The sequence below is a fragment of the Panthera uncia genome (assembly GCF_023721935.1).
Source record: "Panthera uncia isolate 11264 chromosome E2 unlocalized genomic scaffold, Puncia_PCG_1.0 HiC_scaffold_20, whole genome shotgun sequence".
NCBI classification, from domain to species: domain Eukaryota; kingdom Metazoa; phylum Chordata; class Mammalia; order Carnivora; family Felidae; genus Panthera; species Panthera uncia.
The window spans coordinates 13,184,315-13,205,239 of NW_026057589.1; the positions used below are offsets into that span (position 1 = coordinate 13,184,315).

A 20,925-nucleotide genomic window follows, 5' to 3' on the forward strand; every position below is an offset into this window, starting at 1 on the left:
GACATGAGGTGCATCATGGGCGAGTCTCCGGCAGTGCAGGGCTACTATGTCCTAGTGGGAGTGAACTCTGCTGGCCTGTCGTTTGCAGGAGGGGCTTGAAGGTAAGTGTTTTTGCTTAGATTCTGCTTGCTGGGCTCTGCTCTGCTTCCTAGAGTTGCTTGTTACTAATATGGTGTGGAATGTGTGTATAATCTGGGGTATTGATAGTAAGGAGGAGATACACCTCATTTGAGAGTTGTCCCCTTCACAGCAATCACTGTGGGATATTCTAGCAGTGTCACTGTGCACAGGGTTTCAGGAACTCTTATATCAGAATTGCCACAGAGCCTGTGGGATGTACTTTTGTATTTAATGATGATCATTCGATGATCTGGAAATTTAACAAGTGGTTTTGGAAGACAGATTCATGCGATTATTATAGACATGTTTGCCTATCTCAGTTCACAGATTGTGGCTGCTCAACAATAGGTCAGTAAACAAAGACCAGTGACTACATTTTTAGATTATAGGAAAAGATCACTGGGTGCTCCTATTTTCTTCTCTTCCTACACTGTGTGCAAGAATATATAGAGAGCCCATTTTTCCACGCCAGCGTGGGCTTTCACATGGATGGGGGATATGTCAAGTGCCAGGTTCCTTACTGTGCAATCAACCGTAAGGCAGGATGGGCGGTCAGATCCAGTGACTGAGACCGTAACTTCAGATAATTGGGGACTTTCTCTACACCTGCCAGCCCGACACAAAGGGTAACATAATGCTTGTGTCTTACCTTGGTTTCCACATTCTTTTTTTTTTTTTTTTTTTTTTTTTTTTTATGCTTTGGTATAAATGGTTTTATGGGGAGTGCTTACCCCTTGTGATGGCAAATACATCAAGTTACTAGAGATGAAGAACATTTCACAAGTTGCTATGACCAGAGTAATTAAAATGTCTGTTTATTCATTTACAAACTTAATAACATGAAGAGAACATCTTAATTGGAATCTGGCTTGAAAGAAATACAGGGCATGATGTTAATACCGCATTCATAGAGGCAGAAGTGCTCAGTCACCCTGGGTACCTAAAGTCACCAGGGCTCCTGAGAAAGATCCCATGCCCTAAAGTGCCTCACATGTCCTCGGCAGCACCTGTCACTACACACTAAGGGACTGAGCAAACTGCATATTTACAAATGTAAAGGAGGAGTTACAGCACTGTACAATAATTACAATGGCATTTTCCTGTATCCTAAGAGTAGACCGGAGAGTGAAGTGTTAACTGTGCTGCTAGAAACCCCTTGATTGAAACAAGCTGCGGAAACTTTCTATCCCTGTTTGATACGGGGAAGGGAAGCTATGGGGGGTGGCCGGGGAAACCCTCAGACTGAGCGAAGTTTCTTTTCATCCTTCCTGTCTACACCTACCATGGGACATTCTGGTGTAAGGCACGAGAACCGGGCTTGGAGAAAGGTGCTCCAAGCTCCAGTTCCGGGTGTGCAAAGGAAATCCTGGCATAGATCTTTTGAAACAGATACTAAAAATACCTTCCCCACCCCTTGTAATTTCTGTCCTTTAGAGACCGAAAACCAAGAAGGCAGAAGGTTGGCGAAGGATAAAAATAGGTACATCTAAATATGAGGAAGAAAGCCCATGAAGAAATGTATAATTCTCCAAGGGATGCAGATTCTCTGCTCAGAAGTCAAGAATCGTATTATACAATGACTAAACTCTGGTGCTTAATGGACAAAGAGAAGGCAAAGACATACAAAAATAGTTCTCTTGAAAAATAGTGCATCTGTAGTGATGAGGGAGTGTGAACCCAGGTCCTGTACGGATGATGGAGGAGCCTTACAACTCAGCACCTTAGCATGGAGGCCAGGGTGGGGGTCGCGGGGAGAGGCACAGCCAGGAGACCCAGAGCTTGCTCCCAGACTCTGTCACCTACCCTGTCATCCCCTCTGACATTTCTTGACTCGTGCAAATTTTCCCTTTTTCATGCTGATGAAAAGCTGCTCCTGGCAAGTTTGGGAGGGATGTGGGTTAAGGGTGGTGTGCAGAAAGGAAATGAAAACCGTGGAAAGTTCTTCAGTACTAAGCACTAGTGACCAAACCCCTACCTCAGATACTAAAGGGGACCCTTGCTGATTATACTGACCATGCAGCTGCAAAGATGCAAAACACCGAACCTGGTCGCTAACCCTTGAAAGCAAAGCCAGTGCAGTTGTACCAGGACACAGCGTTCTGGGGTCAGAACCACCAGGACTACAGCTTATGGAAGATTCCCTTTTATCTCCCTTAGGTTGTCAGAGGATGGTGAAGACTCAGATGCCAGCACATGCGTTCATCAGGCAGAGGATAAGAAGAGCCCGAAATCAAGGTGGTGGGTTCTCCCTTCAGTGAAGCAAAACCGCTTTTAGAAAACTGTCATTCCTGCCACTTCCATGGTGGGGGGGCGGGGTTAACATTTCAAATGCATTCAGAGGCAGGGTAAGGGAGAAAGGTGGAGCTACTTTCCACTTTTAGAAGGGAAAGAGGTAAAACTGTTGGTGTGTTTAAGAAGGTAGAATCCAGGGACAGCATGTCTCCTGGTGAGAGTCCAAGTAGCTGGACTCTCCTCCTGCAGAAACGGGATAACTGAGGTTACTCACTGAGCTTAACGGTCTCTGGGCCCCTGTTCTGAACAGCATCTCTTGTATTTGGGGGTACAGGGCCCCCCAGCCAGGCACAGGCCATCAGGTAGGCTATCCAAGCAGGTAGATCTCGTCCCTTTTTGCTCTGTGTTCGTCTGAGGCTGGCACGCTTTCTGTTTCCAGATACAAGATTGTCCAGTTGAATATGTGGACAAGACAGAAGAACACAGAGCCCCTCCCTCAAGAGACCACAAGAAGTGATGAAGGATCATTTCACAGAGAAAAAAGTACCAGCCATCTGAAACCCAAGTCCCACCACGCATTCACAAAGCATCCAGATCCTTTGAATCTCTAGGGACAGAGGAGCAGACACACAAGGCAAACCCATGATGGGAACGACAGACTGCAGGATGTTCTGTCAGGTATGCTGAAGTCAGGAACGAGTCACCCACTTCAGGGTTAGGACCAAAGAGAGACAAGTGCCAGATTCACATTGTTAACCAAGAAAGATTTCCAGGGTGAATTTTAAAGTGCCAAAAGCTGAGTGTGTGTGTCAGGGCACTCAATAAATATACACCTTGCCCGAGTCTTAAAAGTGTGCCCCTATTTATGGACAAGATGTAATTTACACATAAATCTAGAACTTCTTTTAAATTCTTCAAAGGCGAGAGTGGTACAGGGCAGGGGATACCTTTAGCTCTACAGTGCCTGTTTCCAGCTTTCTTGGTCAGTTGGGCCCCTGCTGCTAACACCTGTGTTGAGCAGGTGCCTGATTCCTGCTCTCCCCCATGTGTCACAGCTGCTGCGCCCTGTCCTACGAGGTGACACCTCTCCCCCAACTTCCCCCCCCTCCTTGCGGCAGCATCTCTCAGCCCATCACTTAGCGAGGCCCTAACAGTTGTAACCACATACTCCCTTAATAAATCAACGAAGACCTCTTTTAAAAAGTGGACACTACAATCAGTAATCAAGTAGGAACTGTCTGGCTAGGCAGAGGACAAGAAGTTTCTATAGGGAATCTATCAGATGAAGGGGGTAAACCGAGACCCCAAAGAAACGCCAGAGCAGGCAGACACACGTGAGAGTTCTAAGCTGCTCACGGAGAACAAAAGGCCCTTCTATAATGGACTGACAGACTCGTCAGAGCTAACGCTTCCAAGATATCAAGACAACAGTTCATTCAAATCTGTGACAGCACTTTGCATATAAACTGCCCCCATTGGACTTTAAGTGCAAAGGGTGGACAAGTTTCTGACAGCCCAGCCTCACCTTTAGCAGACAGACACTGCGTAAGAGAGTGGAGGGCCTGGTCATTTTCTATTCCAGAGCTACAGAGAGATGGCTGGATGAAGAGCAGACTCTCACAGGACCCTCCCCAGACTCCCGAGGGTCATCTCTGTGCAGATCTGTCTGTTCTGTGCCCGAGGAAGCAAAACTTGAGAGTCCAGTAGCTCTTGAACTCTGCACGGCCAGCATGGTTTAGTTCCTTCCCAGGACCACACACCCTCCCTGTTCCAAAGGGACAGCAGTGTTTGCCGAGTGGGCCTGCTGCAGAAGGGGCAGGTAAGGAGAGGGGACAAAGATGCACCTGGAGAAGAGGAAGGTCAAGATGGGAAGAGCGAGCAGCACTGTTCGGACAGCAGAAAACCACCTCTGTGCGGTACATTTTCCAAGAAGATCAATACAAAAGGCAACATGGTCTTTCCCTTTCAAACACTGGCTTGTTTACTCAGGCCCCCAGACCCTCTTCTAGAGATCAGCAAGACGTGAAGGAAATGTTAGGAGGGTGGCCCTGATCCACAAGTCTAGTAACTGGGTCAGTAGGGAGGCTGGGATGTCCCAGGCCGGCTGTCTGCTACAGACCAAAGAACATGCACGTGGTGCCGCTCGTGAATGAGGTAGATGGTCATCCTCTTGTAGAGGGATCGGTGCCAACCCCCAGCACGGGCTCTCGCAAGGGGCCGCCTCGGATCCACAGCAACCCGCCAAGATGAGCAGGTTATTCCGAGAAAAGTCAGCCTCACAGAGCTGGACTCTTGCCCTGCGGCCTGCATACCACCAGCTTCCCCTGCTTCTAGACACAGCCAGAGAAATCAGACCCCTGGCTCCCCACTTCCACGAGTGCAGTCTTTACCTGTCCTGCCTGTCACACATGCTTTGTGTCACCATGAGGATCTGAGAGGGGTGGAGTGGGGGGCTGGAAGAACAGCCCAGAGGGAGTATTAGATGGTTAACTGCGCTGCAAAAGGGAGAAGGGAAGGTGGAAGGAGAAGAGAGGTTGCAAAGCAAAAGGTTTAAAGCAGGTGAAGCTTAAAATCCTATCTGGGAGGTAAAAGATGGGAAGCAGAGGGTTGGGACAGGAGGGGAGCCCGGCATTACTTTCCATGCAAGTCACTTAGCTCCACATCATCCTTTCGGCGCCTGTGGGTAAAGAGGGAGGTGACAGGGTAGAGCTTGGCCTTGGCCTGGAACCGGTGTCCAGCGATGTCAATCTCATACTCTCCCCGGTTGATGAAATCTGCCGTCACAACCTGTTCTTCCCCAGTGTCTTCAGAAAAATTGTGCACGAAGCCCAGGCAAACGTGGCGCTCCAGGGTGTAGCTGTAGGCGCTGCTGGTGGTCTTGCCTGCGTACTGCCCGTTGCGGTAAATGGGTTCTCCCCACCAGGGCCAGAGGTCCAGGTCGGTGTCGTGATCGTCCAGAATGAACATAGTGAGGCGTTTGTACACCCCGTTCTGTTTCTGCTGCAGCAGGGCCTCCCGGCCAATGAAATCCATCCCCTAGGAGAGAACGGCAATGCTGAGAGCAGGCTGACGTGCTGATGCTGGGCGCAGAAGGGGCGGTGGGTAGGGTCCCCTGATGTCCCTGCCATGGGGGCAGCGCCCCCACTCCCCAGATTTGGGGAAAATGTAGGTTTTCCACCTTGTGAAAAAACTGCATTCACAATATAGAAGACCTACTCAGAAAATTTCTGTAACACAGGTGTACGTTTTTCTCTTTTGTAAACATAGATTTCAACCACAAGACCACACAGAAAAAAAATACTTAGGAAGAAAAATTCAAAAATACTTGCTATAATTGTTTTCAAAAAACCATGTTTTTAGATAATCTCAAGAGAAAACCCACACATGTATGTGTTTGAATGTGCGAGAAACATGAGCAGGGTAAAAAAAAAACTCAAGTGATTATGTACAGATAAAATAGGTGATTTGGGGGGCACCTGGGTATCTCGGTTAAGTGTCCAGCTTCGGCCCAGGTCATGATCTCCTGGCTTGTTAAGTTCGAGCCCTGTGTCAGGCTTGCTGCCCTCATCTCAGAGCCTGGATTCAGATTCTGTCTCCCTCTCTGCCCCTCCCCCAGTCACACTCTTTCTCTTAAAAATAACCATTAAAAAAAAACTTATAGGGGCGCCTGGGTGGCTCAGTCGGTTAAGCGGCCGACTTCGGCTCAGGTCACGATCTCACGGTCCGTGAGTTCGAGCCCCGCGTCGGGCTCTGTGCTGACAGCTCAGAGCCTGGAGCCTGTTTCAGATTCTGTGTCCCCCTCTCTCTCTGCCCCTCCCCTGTTCACGCTCTGTCTCTGTCTCAAAAATAAATAAACGTTAAAAAAAAAATTAAAAAAAAACCCATAAAATAGAGGATTTTTCATTTTCTTCATATTTTTCCCTATTTTCCAAAATTTAGTATTCATTACTTTTATACTTGAGAGAAAAAGTGATCCGTAATTGGTCACAAAGACGACTAGAAATCTCCTGTACCGATAGGGGTATTTTGTACTGCTAAGGTATTTTGTTAGGTTTAACCTAAAAAAACAAGGTGTGGGGCACCTGGGTGGCTCAGTTGGTTAAGAGTCTGACTTTAGGTCAGGTCATGATCTCCTGGCTCGTGAGTTCGAGCGCCACGTTGGTCTCTGTGGTGACAGCTCAGAGCCTGGAGCCTGCTTCAAGTCCGCTCATGCTTTCGCTCTCTCTCTCAAAAATAAACACCCAAAACAAAACAAAAAAATGCAATAACACAGCAGGCGTGTGGTGCCCAGCCCTCCAGGTTCAAGTGGGGAAAGTGTTCGCTTGTGTGTTTGCATACTCAGAGTTCCCGAAGCAGAGACAAGCTGCTGCAGCTGGGAGTGCAGTTTGCTGGGCTTCAGAGGTGGGAAAGAGACCTGTCACTAACATCCTCTTGACCTAGGACTTTGTAAAAAATGATGTTCCTATTTACTCTGGGGGAGAAAAGTCTGTCGAATAGAAGACTGATTTTTACAAATACCCGTGGCACGTTCTTGGAAAAACTTCCCTGCAAGTGCCAATCTAAAAGGGAGCCGAGTGGGGCACACGGCTGCCGCGGTTGGTGGAGCAACTCCAACCTCAGGGGGGTCCGGTTCAAAGAGCAAGCCCGGTGCTCAAAACCAGTGTTCTCCACATACTATGTTTTCCTTATCAGGCCGGACACACTTTTCATCCTGAGGACTCCTCACTGTCTTCGTCCACCCGCGGCCCTTCGCGGGCCTCCACTTCAGCCCTTCCTTGCTAGGGCAGAACGTGCCGATACCGTACCTTGTCCAGTTTCACCCGAGATTCTCGTCCGCATTCCAGGGGTGTGGTGAGGGTGTTTAAATCCTGACCCCAGAAGGCAAAGAACTTCTCGATTCGAAGACTACGGAGAGCATAATAGCCAGCATTCCGGATTCCGTATTTCTGCCCAACACTCATCACTTCGTTGTACACGTGGAGGGCATACTAGAGGGAGAAACGAGAGGTCAGCAGCCCACACACCTTCAGAATTCAACACGGAGTGTGTCTGGCAGCACCCAATGGGGGACACCATGAACCTCAACAAGGGAGGAGGGTGTATGAAATTCTCAGGTGGTCTCATCCTCGAGCAACTGAAGCGTCACTGCCCAGGAGTAATGAGCCAGGGTCACCCTAACCCGACTTACACTCCACGGAAGCAGGACCCATAGCTTTCCCTTCTCTGTGGAGCCTGGGACAGGGAGCCAAGCACACAGCAGTCCTCAAATGAGAATCCTACACACACACTCACCACCCCGTCAACGGCCAGGCCCACAAGTGCCTCTCAGTCTGCTCAGCCACCGCGGCTCTGCTCTCGCCCCAACTCCCCACCCCATCCCCACTCGTGCATTGCCTGTGCTGGGAAATGTGTGTCACACAGGACTCCATGGGCAACGTCTGTTTTTTCCACAGATGGCACATCTCAGAGACCCGCCCCCCCCCGCCCCCTCAAGTGACTGAGCCAGGAAGGCGGCACACCCTACCCGTGTCCCACAACGGCCAGCCTCTCATGTTATTCTTGGTCCTGGAAACTGTAAGTATCAGACACCCTAAATAAAGTTTTCTCAACTGAAGGCAGATACTCATACTGTGTGATGTTTAAACATATTCTGTGACGTCTAAAGCCTACTAACAGACTACATTATTAGCTTTAATAACTAAAAAGACAAAATGACAAGAGAAATTAGAGAAACGTCGTATGATCGCATTTACGTGTACAATCGCAAACAACATGACCCAGATCTGCAGAAAAAGAGGCTGGAGTTGTTGGCAGAGGTGGGGAGAGGAAAGTGGGGACGGGAGGAAGGGAGGCAGAAGGTACAAACTTTCAGTTACCAGACAAATGAGAACTAGGTATGGAATACCCAACCTGATGTCCGCAGCAGACACTGTTGTGTGACAAGTAACACAAGTTGTTACACGAGTAAATCCTAAGTGTCTTCATCCCAAGGAAAAAAGCTTTTTAACAATGTTTATTTTTGAGAGACCTAGCCAGGGTGGGGCAGACAGAATTCCAAGCAGGCTCCATGCTGTGGGCTCGAACTCACAAATTGAGATCGTAACGTGAGCCGAAATCAAGACTCAGATGCTTAACCCACTGAGCCACCCTGTGCCCCACAAGGATCTAGGACACACGAATCTATGAGACATAAATGGTGCAAAATGAAACTTACCACGGCAGTCATGTCACAGGGCATGTCAGTCCATCATTCTGTGCACCTTAAACTTGTACAGTGATATATGTCAATTATATCTCAATAAAACTGGAAGGACAGAAAAGAAACTGGCTTCACTGGTGTTGCAGTTCTGTACCCTGGCTGGGTCTGCTGCCCTGCGTGTTGCTCTCCTGCAGCCAAAGAGGCATCTACTGAATGGCCACGGTGGTCAGGACAGCTTGAAAAGAGTTGTGGAAAAAGAGAATCTGTGCTATTGAATCCATACACTGTGTGGCCCCCGTGCAAGTGACACACCTGAATGAGCAATGGTGGGGGCAGGAGGCCCATGGGGATGGACAGCAAACGAGAATCATCAAAAGCCAGCATCTCTGTTGCACTCACTGCTTCAGTGTCTCCAACTGAATCGTTAAGAGGAAGGCCAGGGAATAAAGATTTGAAGCAGGTAACTAGTCTTGGATTAGATGAGAAAAGCAGGTCCCCATCATATATTCCTTTTCTAGCTGTTGGGGATTTAGTGTGAGCCAAACAAGAACCTGCCATCTGTCCCCATGTTTTGGGGATGTTTTCGTTTCCCCTCAAAGAGACAAGTACAGTTAACATGGGTTTGAACTATGTGTGTCTCACTTCGATGTGGAGTTTTCAGTAAGTACAGTACATGACTAAATGTATTTTCCATATGATTTTAATAACATTTTGTTTTCTCTAGCTCACTGTATTAGAAGAATATACAACACGTGTAGCACACAAAACGTGTGTTAACAGTAAGGCTTGTAGTCAGTGGTAGGCTATTAGCAGTTAAGGTTTTTGAGGAGTCAAAAGTTCTATGTGGAGCTTTGACTGAGTGGGTGGTCGGTGCCCCTGACCCCCATGTTATGCCAGGGGCAGCTGTATACCCTTCTTGAGGACAGGAGCCAGCTTGTAAAGAACCCAGGCAGGGCACAAACCACCTTGTGGACTCACTGAAAATCATAAAAACAAGACCAGCCCAGGAAAATGAGTAGAAACCAAGGCCTCGAGTAACAAACCTGCTGGAGCCACTCTTGATCGAGTTTAGTGAATTCATGACAAGGGCACCCAGGTGACATTTCAGAACCAGCCCCTACCCGTACAGGGACAGCAGATCAGCTACATTTGTAGCAACTCTTCTCAAATTGCGAATAATCCCTTCATCTTAGTGTCGTTACAGTTGTCTCGACAAGCATATGGAATTTCATGGGCTAGTAAATTTGTGCTTCAGTTAGTAACTCTAAGAAAGCCTAACCCCGTAAAAGTAATACAACTAATATCAGGAACAAGAAAGATGCCTACAATCCCTACTCCTTGTCACAACTGGACAAAGAAATTGTAGGAATTAAAACTTAAGAAAGAAGAAAAACCATTACTGTCTCTATGATAAGACTGAACCCTGAAAATTCCAGGTACTCAACTAAAAAACAACTATAGTAAGATAAATTAGTAAAGAAATATAGACTAGAAAAAATAGCTTTCAAAAATCATAATCACTTAAAAGACAATGGAACAAAGACACCCTTCCCACTCACAACTAGCGACAACAAAATATTATTCAAGTAAACTTAAAAAATGTGTAACATCTATATAAGGAAAACTTCAAAATACCTCTGAAGGTCACCAAAATACTTGAGTAAAACTAAAAGGCATTCTTTGTAAGATTTAACATATTTCGTCAATTCTCCCTAATATATAAATGTAACATAATCCAAAAAATACCAGCAGCAGTATAATTATACTAGATAATTATAAAGTTTCCAAAGGGAAATAAGGAAACAGGAATTATTTTTTTCCAGAGTTTGCAAGCTATAAGGGACAATAAGCACTAGCAGGTATTAAAATATATAATAAAGACTCCATAATTAAAATAGCATAATCCTGGATCATGAACAGATAATCCAAGGGAACAGAATAAAGGTCCAGAAATAAACCTGAATGCATACAAGAATTTAGTATCTGGTAAGGGTACAATGTGAAAGCAATTGGTCATCCCTGTGGAAACATGTGTGATCCATAGCTCATCAAGTACAGCAACAGACACTGCAAAAGGATGGGGCATTTAAATATTTAAAAAAAACACAGGGGCACCTGTGTGGCTTAGTGAACCCACTAAGTGTCCAACTTCGGCTCAGGTCATGATCTCACAGCTTATGAGTTTGAGCCCCTCATTGGGTTCTGTGCTGACATCTCAGAGCCTGGAGCCTGCTTTGGATTCTGTCTCCCTCTCTGTTCCTTCCCCGCTCGCACTCTTGTCTCTCTCTCTCAAAAGATTTAAAAAAATTAAAAAAAAAAAAAAAAACCACCAACCCATACTCAGCAACACCACTAACTGTAAAAGTAATGGAAGAAAACTGGGAAAATTTTATAAGCCTGGAGTGGAGAAGTCCCTTTTATATATCAAACTCTAGAAGGCACAAAAGACTGATCAACTCAATTACAATAAAAATAAAAAAATCTTCTGCAACATATGAAACATTTTCCTAATTTTTTAAAAAACCCTTCTACATGACAATAAATGAAAAGACAAATGACAAACTGGGAAAAAAACTTATAACTCTACAGCAAGGACTATCTGACTCAGACAATGCTCAGAAACTGGTAAACAGACCAATCATTCAATACAAAAATGTACAAAGGTATGACCGGAACATTCAGTTATGCAACATTTCTTAAACATTTACTATGTGCCAAATACTTCTCTAGGTGCTGGGGAAATAAAAGTTAAGACAGGCAAATATTCCTGCCTTCGGAGAACTGACACTTAAACAAGGATAACTTGCCGAACAAAATAAAACAGATTTTATCAGACAGTGGTAGGCACTACAGAGAAAAAGAAAGTGGCAAGGAGGAACGGGGGAACCAGGGGATGGGGCCTCATCCAGAAGATACCACTCAAATAAGACCTGAAGCAGGCGCAGATGCGAGAGTCTGCGGCGGGGAGACGAGCCAGGAGAGGGAGAGGAAATGCAAAGGCCCTGGGGAAGGAGCAGCAGCACATTCAGGGACCAGCAAGTAGCAGGACAGGTAGAGAAGGTAGGATCACATCAGAACAGGGTGGCGGACGGGCAGGCAGGAGTGTGCAGGTCCTAAAGAAGAGCTTTTCCTTGGAAATGCATTCCAAAAAGTTGCTTCATACTCTGGTTTCTCTTCAGATCGCATAAATCTTTCGCCTTTTACAAAAAGTTGCTTCATCCCACGTATAAAGAAAATTACAACTGCACTGACAATTCTCTGTCAGCCCAAAGTGTGAAAACCCCGTACTGGTACACGCACACACGTACAAGGAAAGAGATGCTCTTGTACACGGAACTGTTTATAACAGCAAAGGCCTACAACCGGAAACGCCTCTTAGTACCAGCCTAATGATTCAACGATCTGACAGAACACTATCCTGCTGTTAAAAAAAGAAACCGGGGGGCGCCTGGGTGGCTCAGTCGGTTAAGCCTCCGACTTCGGCTCAGGTCATGATCTCACAGTTCGTGAGTTCGAGCCCCGCGTCGGGCTCTGTGCTGACAGCTCAGAGCCTGGAGCCTGTTTCAGATTCTGTGTCTCCCTCTCTCTCTCTGACCCTCCCCCATTCATGCTCTGTCTCTCTCTGTCTCAAAAGTAAATAAACGTTAAAAAAAAATTAAAAAAAAAAAGAAACCGGGAGTGCTTCCTCTTTAGGGACTGACAGGGCAGATCTATACCATCAATTGGTGAAGAGATAAAGATAAAGGACAGCAGTGTGCTTCCAACTATGTTTCTAAAACGGGACTAAGAATGTCTTTGAACTTGCTCGCATATGCACAAAAATCTCTGACATGACCTTCAAATACTAATAGTTGTATCACTGGTAGTGGTTGATAGGAACTGGTCAGGTGGCACTAAATACTTTCCATAGGTTTTAAACCACGTAAACGTATTTCCTATTCGAAACAGTAAGTAACTTAGTCCAAAATGTTAAAGTGCCCCTAATGCAGCCTGCCTCCGTTCCCGAGGCCCGGTCAGATCTGGCTCTCTAACCCCGCCAGTGCCCGGCAGGCGTGCGAAAGCCGGCCACCTTCCTCCGCAGGACTCACCTCTATGGGGATATAGAGCATGAATCCCGGCTCTCCCGTGTGAGTCATGCTCATCACCCTGATCCCATTTGCGTAGCCCACACTCATCTCCTGTGGAAGCAAAGGGAGGAGGTCAGCACGGAGAGTCTCCAGAGGAAGTGAGCGCTCAACATGTTTGTTAAAGGAACGAACTCCTGAGGTAAACCTCTTATCAGCTCCGCACCCTTTGACCCTACGGCAGAGCCATGCGCCTGAGAGAAATTCATCCCCAGAGTGGTCTGTTTCCGAGTACTGGGGTCACCAGAAACGGAGCACGGTCTTTACACTCTTCTCATGAAACATCACCATTTCAGGAGCACTAGCCAAGCTGCTGGTGGGAAGTGGAGGCGAAGTCTTTACAATCGTGAAACATTTCTTTTCGCAAAGTCCTCCTAAAGGTTTGTTTTAGGGGCGCCCGAGTGGCTCAGTCGGTTAAGCGTCTCTTAATTATGGCTCGAGTCATGATTTCAGGGTTCATGGGATTGAGCCCCAGTGCAGAGCTTGATTGGAATTCTCTCTCCCTCTCTTTCTGCCCCACCCCACTTGTGCACGGTCTCTAAAAATAAAGAAAGAACCTTAAAAAGATTTCAGTCAAGAGTGTCAAGAGCAACAAAGACCAGGCCCGTGTCTTCTCTGGGGCATCTGGCAGGCAAGTCCAGGGCACCTGCCCTACAAAAGAGGATGCCTGATGACCACAGAACATGGTTGCACCTGCTACCCTGGGGTCAGAGATGAGGCTTCTAATTCAAAATGTGTTTACGGCAGCTCAGTTACCTAACAGGCCTCTGACACAATCCCTGTTCCTATAATGGCAAGTGGTTAAGTCCCAGAAGGCACTGGAGCAAACTGTTCCCACAGGAAGCCCAACATAACTTGCTACCCTGTAGGCTCACATATGTGCATCATTCGTTCCAGAACCCAAGGCCATGCAGGGAAGGGTTGCTGATGGCTAACGGCGAGAGTGTTCTGTTGCTTTCACTCTGCCACGGAGAAAAAGGGACACTGTACAATGAGTACGTGGATCTCCGCTTCGGTTTGAACTTGAAAGAGCCTCCATCGGTCGGTAGCTGCCCCACAGCTGTTTTGCTACAGGTTGTCAAAACACTAGTCTGTCTGCACCTCTCTTATCAGTATTGTTACTACTTCTTTTACTCAGTTCCAAGATGCTACTGCTGCCAAATATAAGAAACTTATGTAAGTTGTTTAGGGCTTCACCTGAACATCTCTTACCTGGAGATGCTACACACACAGAAGTGACTCTGTGAATGGAAAAGGAGAAGCACTGCATGGAGAGAAGGAACCTGACCTTAACTGGCATTTTTGGCGTTAGTGTCCTAATCCTTTAATTTACACATTTAATCCACTGCTACAAAAAGCAGTAAATAGAAAAGACTGATATTCAGAGAAGTTAAATCCACTTCAAAGATATCCTAATGCTTATTAAATAAGGAGACCTAGAAAGGTGAAAAATAAAGGGACGAATTTATTGAGACATTTTATTTGCTCCATAAAAGCCCCAACACCCTCTCTCTGTGGACATTAACGCTGTAGTAAAACTGTGTAATTGCTATCCCTATAAAAGAAATATTCCCTGTCCATTTAAAAACTAGAACTTAATTAGCACCCACCTTGCAGAACAGACTTGGGAAGTGGTCTGGAGTCATAGGGGCATAGGACAACTCGGACAGCACATCCACAGCTCGAGGGCCAATCAGATTGAGGGCTAAACAGAAAAGAACAAGAGATGTCTGGCCAGTCCAGTCCCCGCTGAGCCAAAGGGAAAAGTCTGTTTGGGACTTGCTCTCTCACGGCCAGGCCTGGGTGATAAGCCCACGAAAGCGCCTCTCTGCCTAGGCAATCCCAGGATGGACACAGAGCGCCCCAAGTCTGGCAGACACCTCTCCTGACAGGCCCGGTAAATGCATGCACCGCTGACTGCTGGCCAGAGACAGCCTGGCCAGCGTGTTTCCTCTTCCCGGGGACACGGGGAAACATCCCATAGCCGCCTTTGTGGTTAGACGGGGAACGTGAGACCGCGTCCTGGCCAGGGCGATAGGAGCCCACTTCCAGGGCCGGCCACAAACCTCCCACACGGTTCCCATCGCCTCCTTCCTCCCACTGTTGCTATATGGTGAGAACGGCCCAATCCCCGATCAGCACCTGGAGGAGAGCGGCCCAACCTGCCCAGGTTCCGTCATGGCATAGCAGCCTGTGGAAATTACACCCCAAACACCCTCTTGGGCTAGGAAACAACTTCGGTTCAGTAAGATTGTGTAGTTTGCCAATCTGGTAGCAAACAGTCAAACAGATCTGCTGCTATGATGAACTGGCCACGAGGACATGTTGGGGGTGAGGGGCAGTGAAGTGGGGGATAGGCAAGCATTAAAGCTGGAATGAGGAGGTGAGGGAAGGGGCTGCTCCCTGACAAGACTGCTGAGGAAGAGGTAGATCATCAGGAAATTAAGTCCTCCTCAAAAATTATTCACTCACTTAAAAAAAAGTTAAGGAGAAATTTTGAAGAAAACAATATTTAGGTAGTAGATTTAAAAATGTATTTTTGAAGTAATTTTCATTCATCCAACCAATATTTGCACTCCTCCATCCTCGCTGGAGGGGGCACAGCGGGAAACAAGACAAACGGACTGAAGCACAACTCACCCCTCACTTGCAAAAATGCAGGGACATATCAGAGATCAGTGTTCTATGACCAGGGCGCCTCCAGCACGCTTCTCACTCTGACCCCCATTTCTGAATGTCAGCTATAAAGAAGGCAGATGGAGAAGACGTATCTGGACAGGCTGGCCTCTTGTCCAGCTGAGCCTGGAGGGCCGGCTTACCGGTGTATTTCCAGGTGACATCTTCCAGAAGCAGGTTGCTGTCTTCTGGCATGTGTTTCTTAAGCCAGGCCCAACAGTGGACCTGCTGGTCAGTTGGAGAAATCATGAAGAAACTGAAAGGGAGACCGGAAAGTAATGTAAGCCAGGCAGCAGAAAAAGCATCAGGAAGCAGTCAAGTTAACTCGTTTCAAAGCAGCCGATGAATGAGCAGAATACTGGCAAATGACCTCTTCGCCTTCAGAGGAGGCCAGGGGCACATAATTCTAGGACATACCACATAAGCACCGAAGATCCCGGCTTCCTATTAGTGCCAAGATATACAGACCTACTGACACACCAGAACACTTTTTCCCAGTAGGGGGACTGTTATTTCCACCTCGATTTATATATAATCGGGTATGTTTCTTCCCCATTTTCCCCTGTGGCTTCTATTTGCACTGCATTGCTAAGGAACTGGCCAGGAGTTACCGAAATGTCTTTTCGTCCTCAGTATGGTCATGGTTTCCCGGACCGTGAGCCAGCGTTCTGCTCTGCGAGGACACCTCCAGGAGGCAGTGCACCGCAGGGGTGGGGGGTGGGGGGCAGGGCGGCAGCCAGCCTTACCTGCGCTTGCTGAGCCGCGCTATGCTACAGTCGTTTTCATACCCTCCACCCTCATTGAGCATGCCGGTGTGCACAATGTGGCCCACGGGTACATCGAGGTCATTGGAGAAGAGGTACTGAAGAATTTCCAATGCCTGGTCCCCGGTGGACTGGAGGGTGAGGGAAGAAAGCAGAGAGAGTGAGCACAAGAACAGCTGGTTGGTAACACAGTCTGCCGAGCAGTGTGACCCCCTGAGGCAATTCAATTAGCCAGTTCCCAACTGCAACTGAGAAGCTCCAAAGAAAGCTCGTTGTTTTTGTTTGTTTTCTTTTTACTGTTTACTTATTTTTGAGACACAGAGAAGACAGCATGAGTGGGGGAGGGGCAGAAAGAGAGGGAGACACAGAATCCGAAGCAGGTTCCAGGCTCTGAGCTGTCAGCACAGAGCCCGACGCGGGGCTCGAACTCACAGACCGCGAGATCATGACCTGAGCCAAGGTCGGACGCTTAACTGACTGAGCCACCCAGGCGCCCCAACTGGCTCTTGATTCTAATGGTTAAGGGGGCCTCTACAAGCAGATTAAAACCCAGAAACAAAGAGCTAAAACTTCAGAAAAATGTATTACAGTTTAGTAAAACACTAAAACATACCAGAGGTCTTACGAAATTGGTTTTGAAGTGGCAGATAAAAAAGGAGACATTCGACAATATTCAGAAATTTCTAATCTATTATTTGGGTTTCTCAAGCACTTACTGTTATTTCGAACTTTGTGAAAGAGGACATGTCAATGACACACACAGCTTCCTTACAGCACTTGACTTCAGACTCCACAATGTCAAACCAGTCTGGCTTATAGAAAGTCTTGCTCTGCTCCAATGCCAGGAGGTCTACAGACCGGCAAACAACAAAAGAAAAAGAGAAAAGGACATTTATATTGAGGACTCTCCCTGTGTGCATTAGTATAGTGTGACAGGTTTTTCTTTATTCCTCCAGGAACACATTCTAACTGTAATACATTTAAAAATGGGTTTTATTAGTTCTCAAGGCAACAAAAGAATAAACATGAGAACGGGCCTTCTTACCCTTGTCTGGTGGCACGAAGTACTTTGGCCTCTCAAATCCATGTTTTTCCATCCACCTGGCTCCTTGTGCGTCCAGCCGGTCATAGAGAGGAGATGTGCGTAACTGCCTCCCGGTCTGGAAGTCCCAACGGGGAACCTTCAGGTCATACAGCAGAGCTAGAACAGAAATAACAGTCTCTGCAAACCCAAACCACCGAGCCGAGAACACAGCATCTCTAGATTCGGGAGTCGCTCCTGTTCAAAAGAGCATGCTCTCCAGGCTAACGGGACCTAATGTGCAAACAGTCCCCAGTATAACAGGCAGGCTCCGGAAGAAAGAATGATGTTGCAAGAGCTGCCCTGATCCTTCCACAGAGTTACAGGGCCGTGAGTCAGGTTAACAACTCCAAGTCTCTGTCCTCAATGACTGTGTCAAGTTAGTAGGCAGAAACAATGGGAGAAAGGTCATGCTTGTAAACCTTGCTAAGTCCCACAGCAGAGACGAAGACTGTATCTGAGGAGCAGAGTGTGAAAACATGGCACTTGCTTCTTTACAGTGCCTGTGTTGCTGGGATCTCAGGACTGTTAGACACATTTCCTCTCTAACATTTAACCCGTTTCTGAGGTGAAAGGGAACATAGCATACCTTGATTTGGTGGCTGCACAGTACTGTCCCAGTCACATTATTCACATAACAAAGCTAGGGTCACAATTCATTTCTCCTAATGTCCAATCTGCAACAGCAATAAGTAAAAATAGCCAGAAAGAGTGTGATCTCTAGTCCCTTCCAAAGAGAAGAGCTGACCTCAAACTTCCAAACAAGAGGTACATCAGAATGGGGAGGAGGCTGAGAAATTAAAGAGAAGGAAGCCACGCTGGTTGCCTTATCTTGAGACAATTTTTCAGTCTTCTCCGGTACTTTAGGTTCTATTCACCCTTTTCTCGTTTCCTGTCATGCCTCCCATTTCTATTACATGAGAATCAGAGAAGGCTACCCAGCGTGTCAGGTCATCACAGGGAAATTCGAGCTCCATTATGATTTGCACGGGTTCTAAAGTAACAAATGGCTGGGGAAATTGAGACTTCTGTCGAGTCAACATTTTAACCAAAATATTTGCCAAAAATAACCTTAGCGGCCACCCATACTGCTGCCGGGTTGTCTCCCACCAGTAGGTCTCTACGACAGGCTAAGAGTGAACACACAGGTGCTAAAGGTCGTTCAAAGGCCTCACCGTGAATGGGACCGCCTGCTATTAAACCAACAATTCATCGTCAAAGGATGGCAGTCACAGCATATGTAGAAACTCATGCTGGTATGGTAGAGTAACAAGTTAGAATGAAGCTGGAGAGAAGTAGGAATGAGGAGAACAGAAGTGTATGTTTTGTATTTATATGAGAAGTAGTTTCCTATCTTGCTAGCATGTGACAGTTATGACAAAAATCACTCAGAGAAGCTTGAAGCTTTGAGAACAAGCCAAATCGATTTCTCTGCCTTGGAAAGCAAACTGTAATCTCAAAGATCAAGTGAGGAGAGAGAACATTCACCTGACATGGGCGCTTTCCAAGCAAAGTGGAAAGCAGACGATGCTAGGAATATACAAGAAGCTGCTGCGGGAAGTCTGATGGCAATTACCACCTGTAAGTCCTTTTCTTCTTTCCTGTTCCCAGAGGTAAATAAAGGACAACATACTAAAGAGATGGTTATGTAAAGATCACATGGGGCCTAATGCCCCAACATGGGCCCCCTACCAGTCAAACTTGAGAGGCCAACTTGAAGCAATTCTTAAATAACTGAGGGAAAGTTCTGCTCCTCTGAATGATCCAACAGCCCCCAAGGAAGACACCTTCGACTAGATGCAAATGGGATCAAGCTCTACTCACGCATGACTTCCATGACCCGGTGGCGCAGAAAGGTACGGCTGCTCTGGAGGGCTCCAAAACGTTTCAAGTCCAATTCCCAGATGCTTTCTGATGGATAACCATGCACCATCCATTCAGCGAGGTACCTGTTTAGATGGGGAAGTTGCTGGGCCTCAGATGGGATACTCTCCTAACTGTACTAGGAAACAAGAACCAACAGAATCAAACATCCTGTCTTGTCACAGACTGGTTGAGAAATTCTGGGAAATTTCCTTAATTTTTCTGAAGAAACAAACACGGATCCATCTACTGCTTTCAAATCTGCTATGACAATCTTAGTTCTAATGATAAGGTTCCCTAGAAAGTGTTTTAAGACATAAGTGACATCTATGAAAAACATACTCTATTCATACATCCAATGGGCTTTTTCTGGAAAACCTTCAGGAGGTTATACATCTATCTGATCATATCTCTACTTGTGGTAACTCCTCTTCCATGACTGTTTTCAGAACCATTCTACAAGTCACTCAAGAAAAGTGGCCTCAGTTGGTTAAGCTTCCGACTTCGACTCAGGTCATGACCACACAGTTCGTGAGTTCAAGCCCCGCATCGGGTTCTGTGCTGACAGCTTGCAGCCTAGAGCCTGCTTCGGATTCTGTGTCTCCCTCTCTCTCTACCCCTTGCCCACTCACACTCTGTCTCTCTCCCTCTCAAAAATAAACATTAAAAAAAATTTTTTTAATTAAAAAACAAAGTGGCCTCGGGGTGCCTGGGTGGCTCGGTTGGTTAAGTTTCTGACTCTCTTCAGTCGGTTCAGGTCATGATCTCATGGTTTGTGGTTTGAGCCACGTGTCGGGCTCCACACTAATAGTGCCGAACCTGCTTGGGATTCTCTCTCTCCCTGTCTCTCTGCCCCTCTCCCACCAGTCTCTCAGTAAAAAAAAAAAAAAAAAAAAAAAGTTGCCTCATTGATAAAAAAAAGTAACTTTTAATTGTGGCAAAATACAAAGAACATAAAATCAACCATCTCAGTCATTTCTAATTGTGAGGTTCAGTGGCATTAAGTACACTGACACTGCTGTGTAACCATCACAACCATCCACCCCCAGAACTCTTCATCTTCCCAAACTGAAACTCCATCCACCTGAGAAGCAGTCCCTCTCCATTCCCGTCCACAGCCTTGGCAACCACTGTGATACTGTCTGTCTTCATGAACGGTACTGCACACAGTATTCGTCCTTTCTGACTGGCTTGTTTAATCGGTATGTGATTTTTTTATTACATATACACATACATGTTTATTTGTTTATTTTGAGAGAGAACAGAGAGAAAGGGAGAAAGAATCCTAAGCAGGCTCCACACTGTCAGTGCAGAGCCCAATGTGGGGCTTGAACTCACGAACCTTGAGATCATGACCTGAGCCAAAGTCAAGAGTCGGCAGCTCAAGCAACCGAGCCACAGAGGTGCCCCATAATCAATATGTAACTTTTAAAGAAAAGTTGTACTACTCAACATGATCGTCTGTGTCACTCACCATACTTACTGTTTACAAACTCAAATGCACACTCAAAGGATCAAAACAGCTGAAAAGTACATCCCACAGGCTCCGTGACTAATTCCAAAAAGAGTTACTGAAACCCTGTGCACAGTGACACTGCTAGAATATCCCACAGTGATTACTGTGAAGGGGACAACTCTCAAATGAGGTGTATCTCCTCCTTACTATCAACACACCGGATTATATACACACACTACACACCATATTGGTAACAAGCAACTCTAGGAAGCACAGCAGAGCCCAGCAAGCAGAGTCTAATCAAGAGAGACTTACCTTCCAGCCCCTCCTCCAAACGACAGGCCAGCAGAGTTCATTCCCACCAGGACGTAGTAGCCCTGCACTGCCGGAGACTCGCCCATGATGCACCT

General features: G+C 46.6%; 1 protein-coding gene across 2 annotated transcripts; it reads right to left on the reverse strand.

Moving 5' to 3' along the window:
- Positions 1–908: 908 nt before the first annotated feature.
- Positions 909–20,925, reverse strand: PDPR (pyruvate dehydrogenase phosphatase regulatory subunit). 2 transcript variants are annotated; one of them, XR_007455916.1, is made up of 11 exons: positions 20,831–20,925; positions 19,021–19,145; positions 17,161–17,316; positions 16,832–16,965; positions 16,098–16,246; positions 15,495–15,607; positions 14,286–14,380; positions 12,640–12,729; positions 7,158–7,340; positions 2,796–5,388; positions 909–2,365 (listed from the first exon to the last, which is right to left on the reverse strand). XR_007455916.1 is itself a non-coding variant. In XM_049622658.1 (10 exons), exons 1-10 carry the CDS (start codon positions 20,914–20,916, stop codon positions 4,984–4,986), a joined length of 1,536 nt encoding a protein of 511 aa, XP_049478615.1. In that variant the 5' UTR covers positions 20,917–20,925; the 3' UTR covers positions 909–4,983. The 2 variants fall into 2 exon arrangements, 1 of the variants encoding a protein (XP_049478615.1); XM_049622658.1 differs by having other exon boundaries at positions 909–5,388.

Excerpts from the sequence above, each read along its gene's own strand:
- PDPR (XM_049622658.1), bottom strand. The coding sequence starts at position 20,916 with ATGGGCGAGTCTCCGGCAGTGCAGGGCTACTACGTCCTGGTGGGAATG. Across the intron at positions 14,381-15,494 it reads TGTCACCTGGAAATACACCG|CCCTCAATCTGATTGGCCCT; the intron begins GTAAGCCGGCCC and ends TTTTCTGTTTAG. Across the intron at positions 7,341-12,639 it reads TGCTCTATATCCCCATAGAG|TATGCCCTCCACGTGTACAA; the intron begins GTGAGTCCTGCG and ends TTCTCCCTCTAG.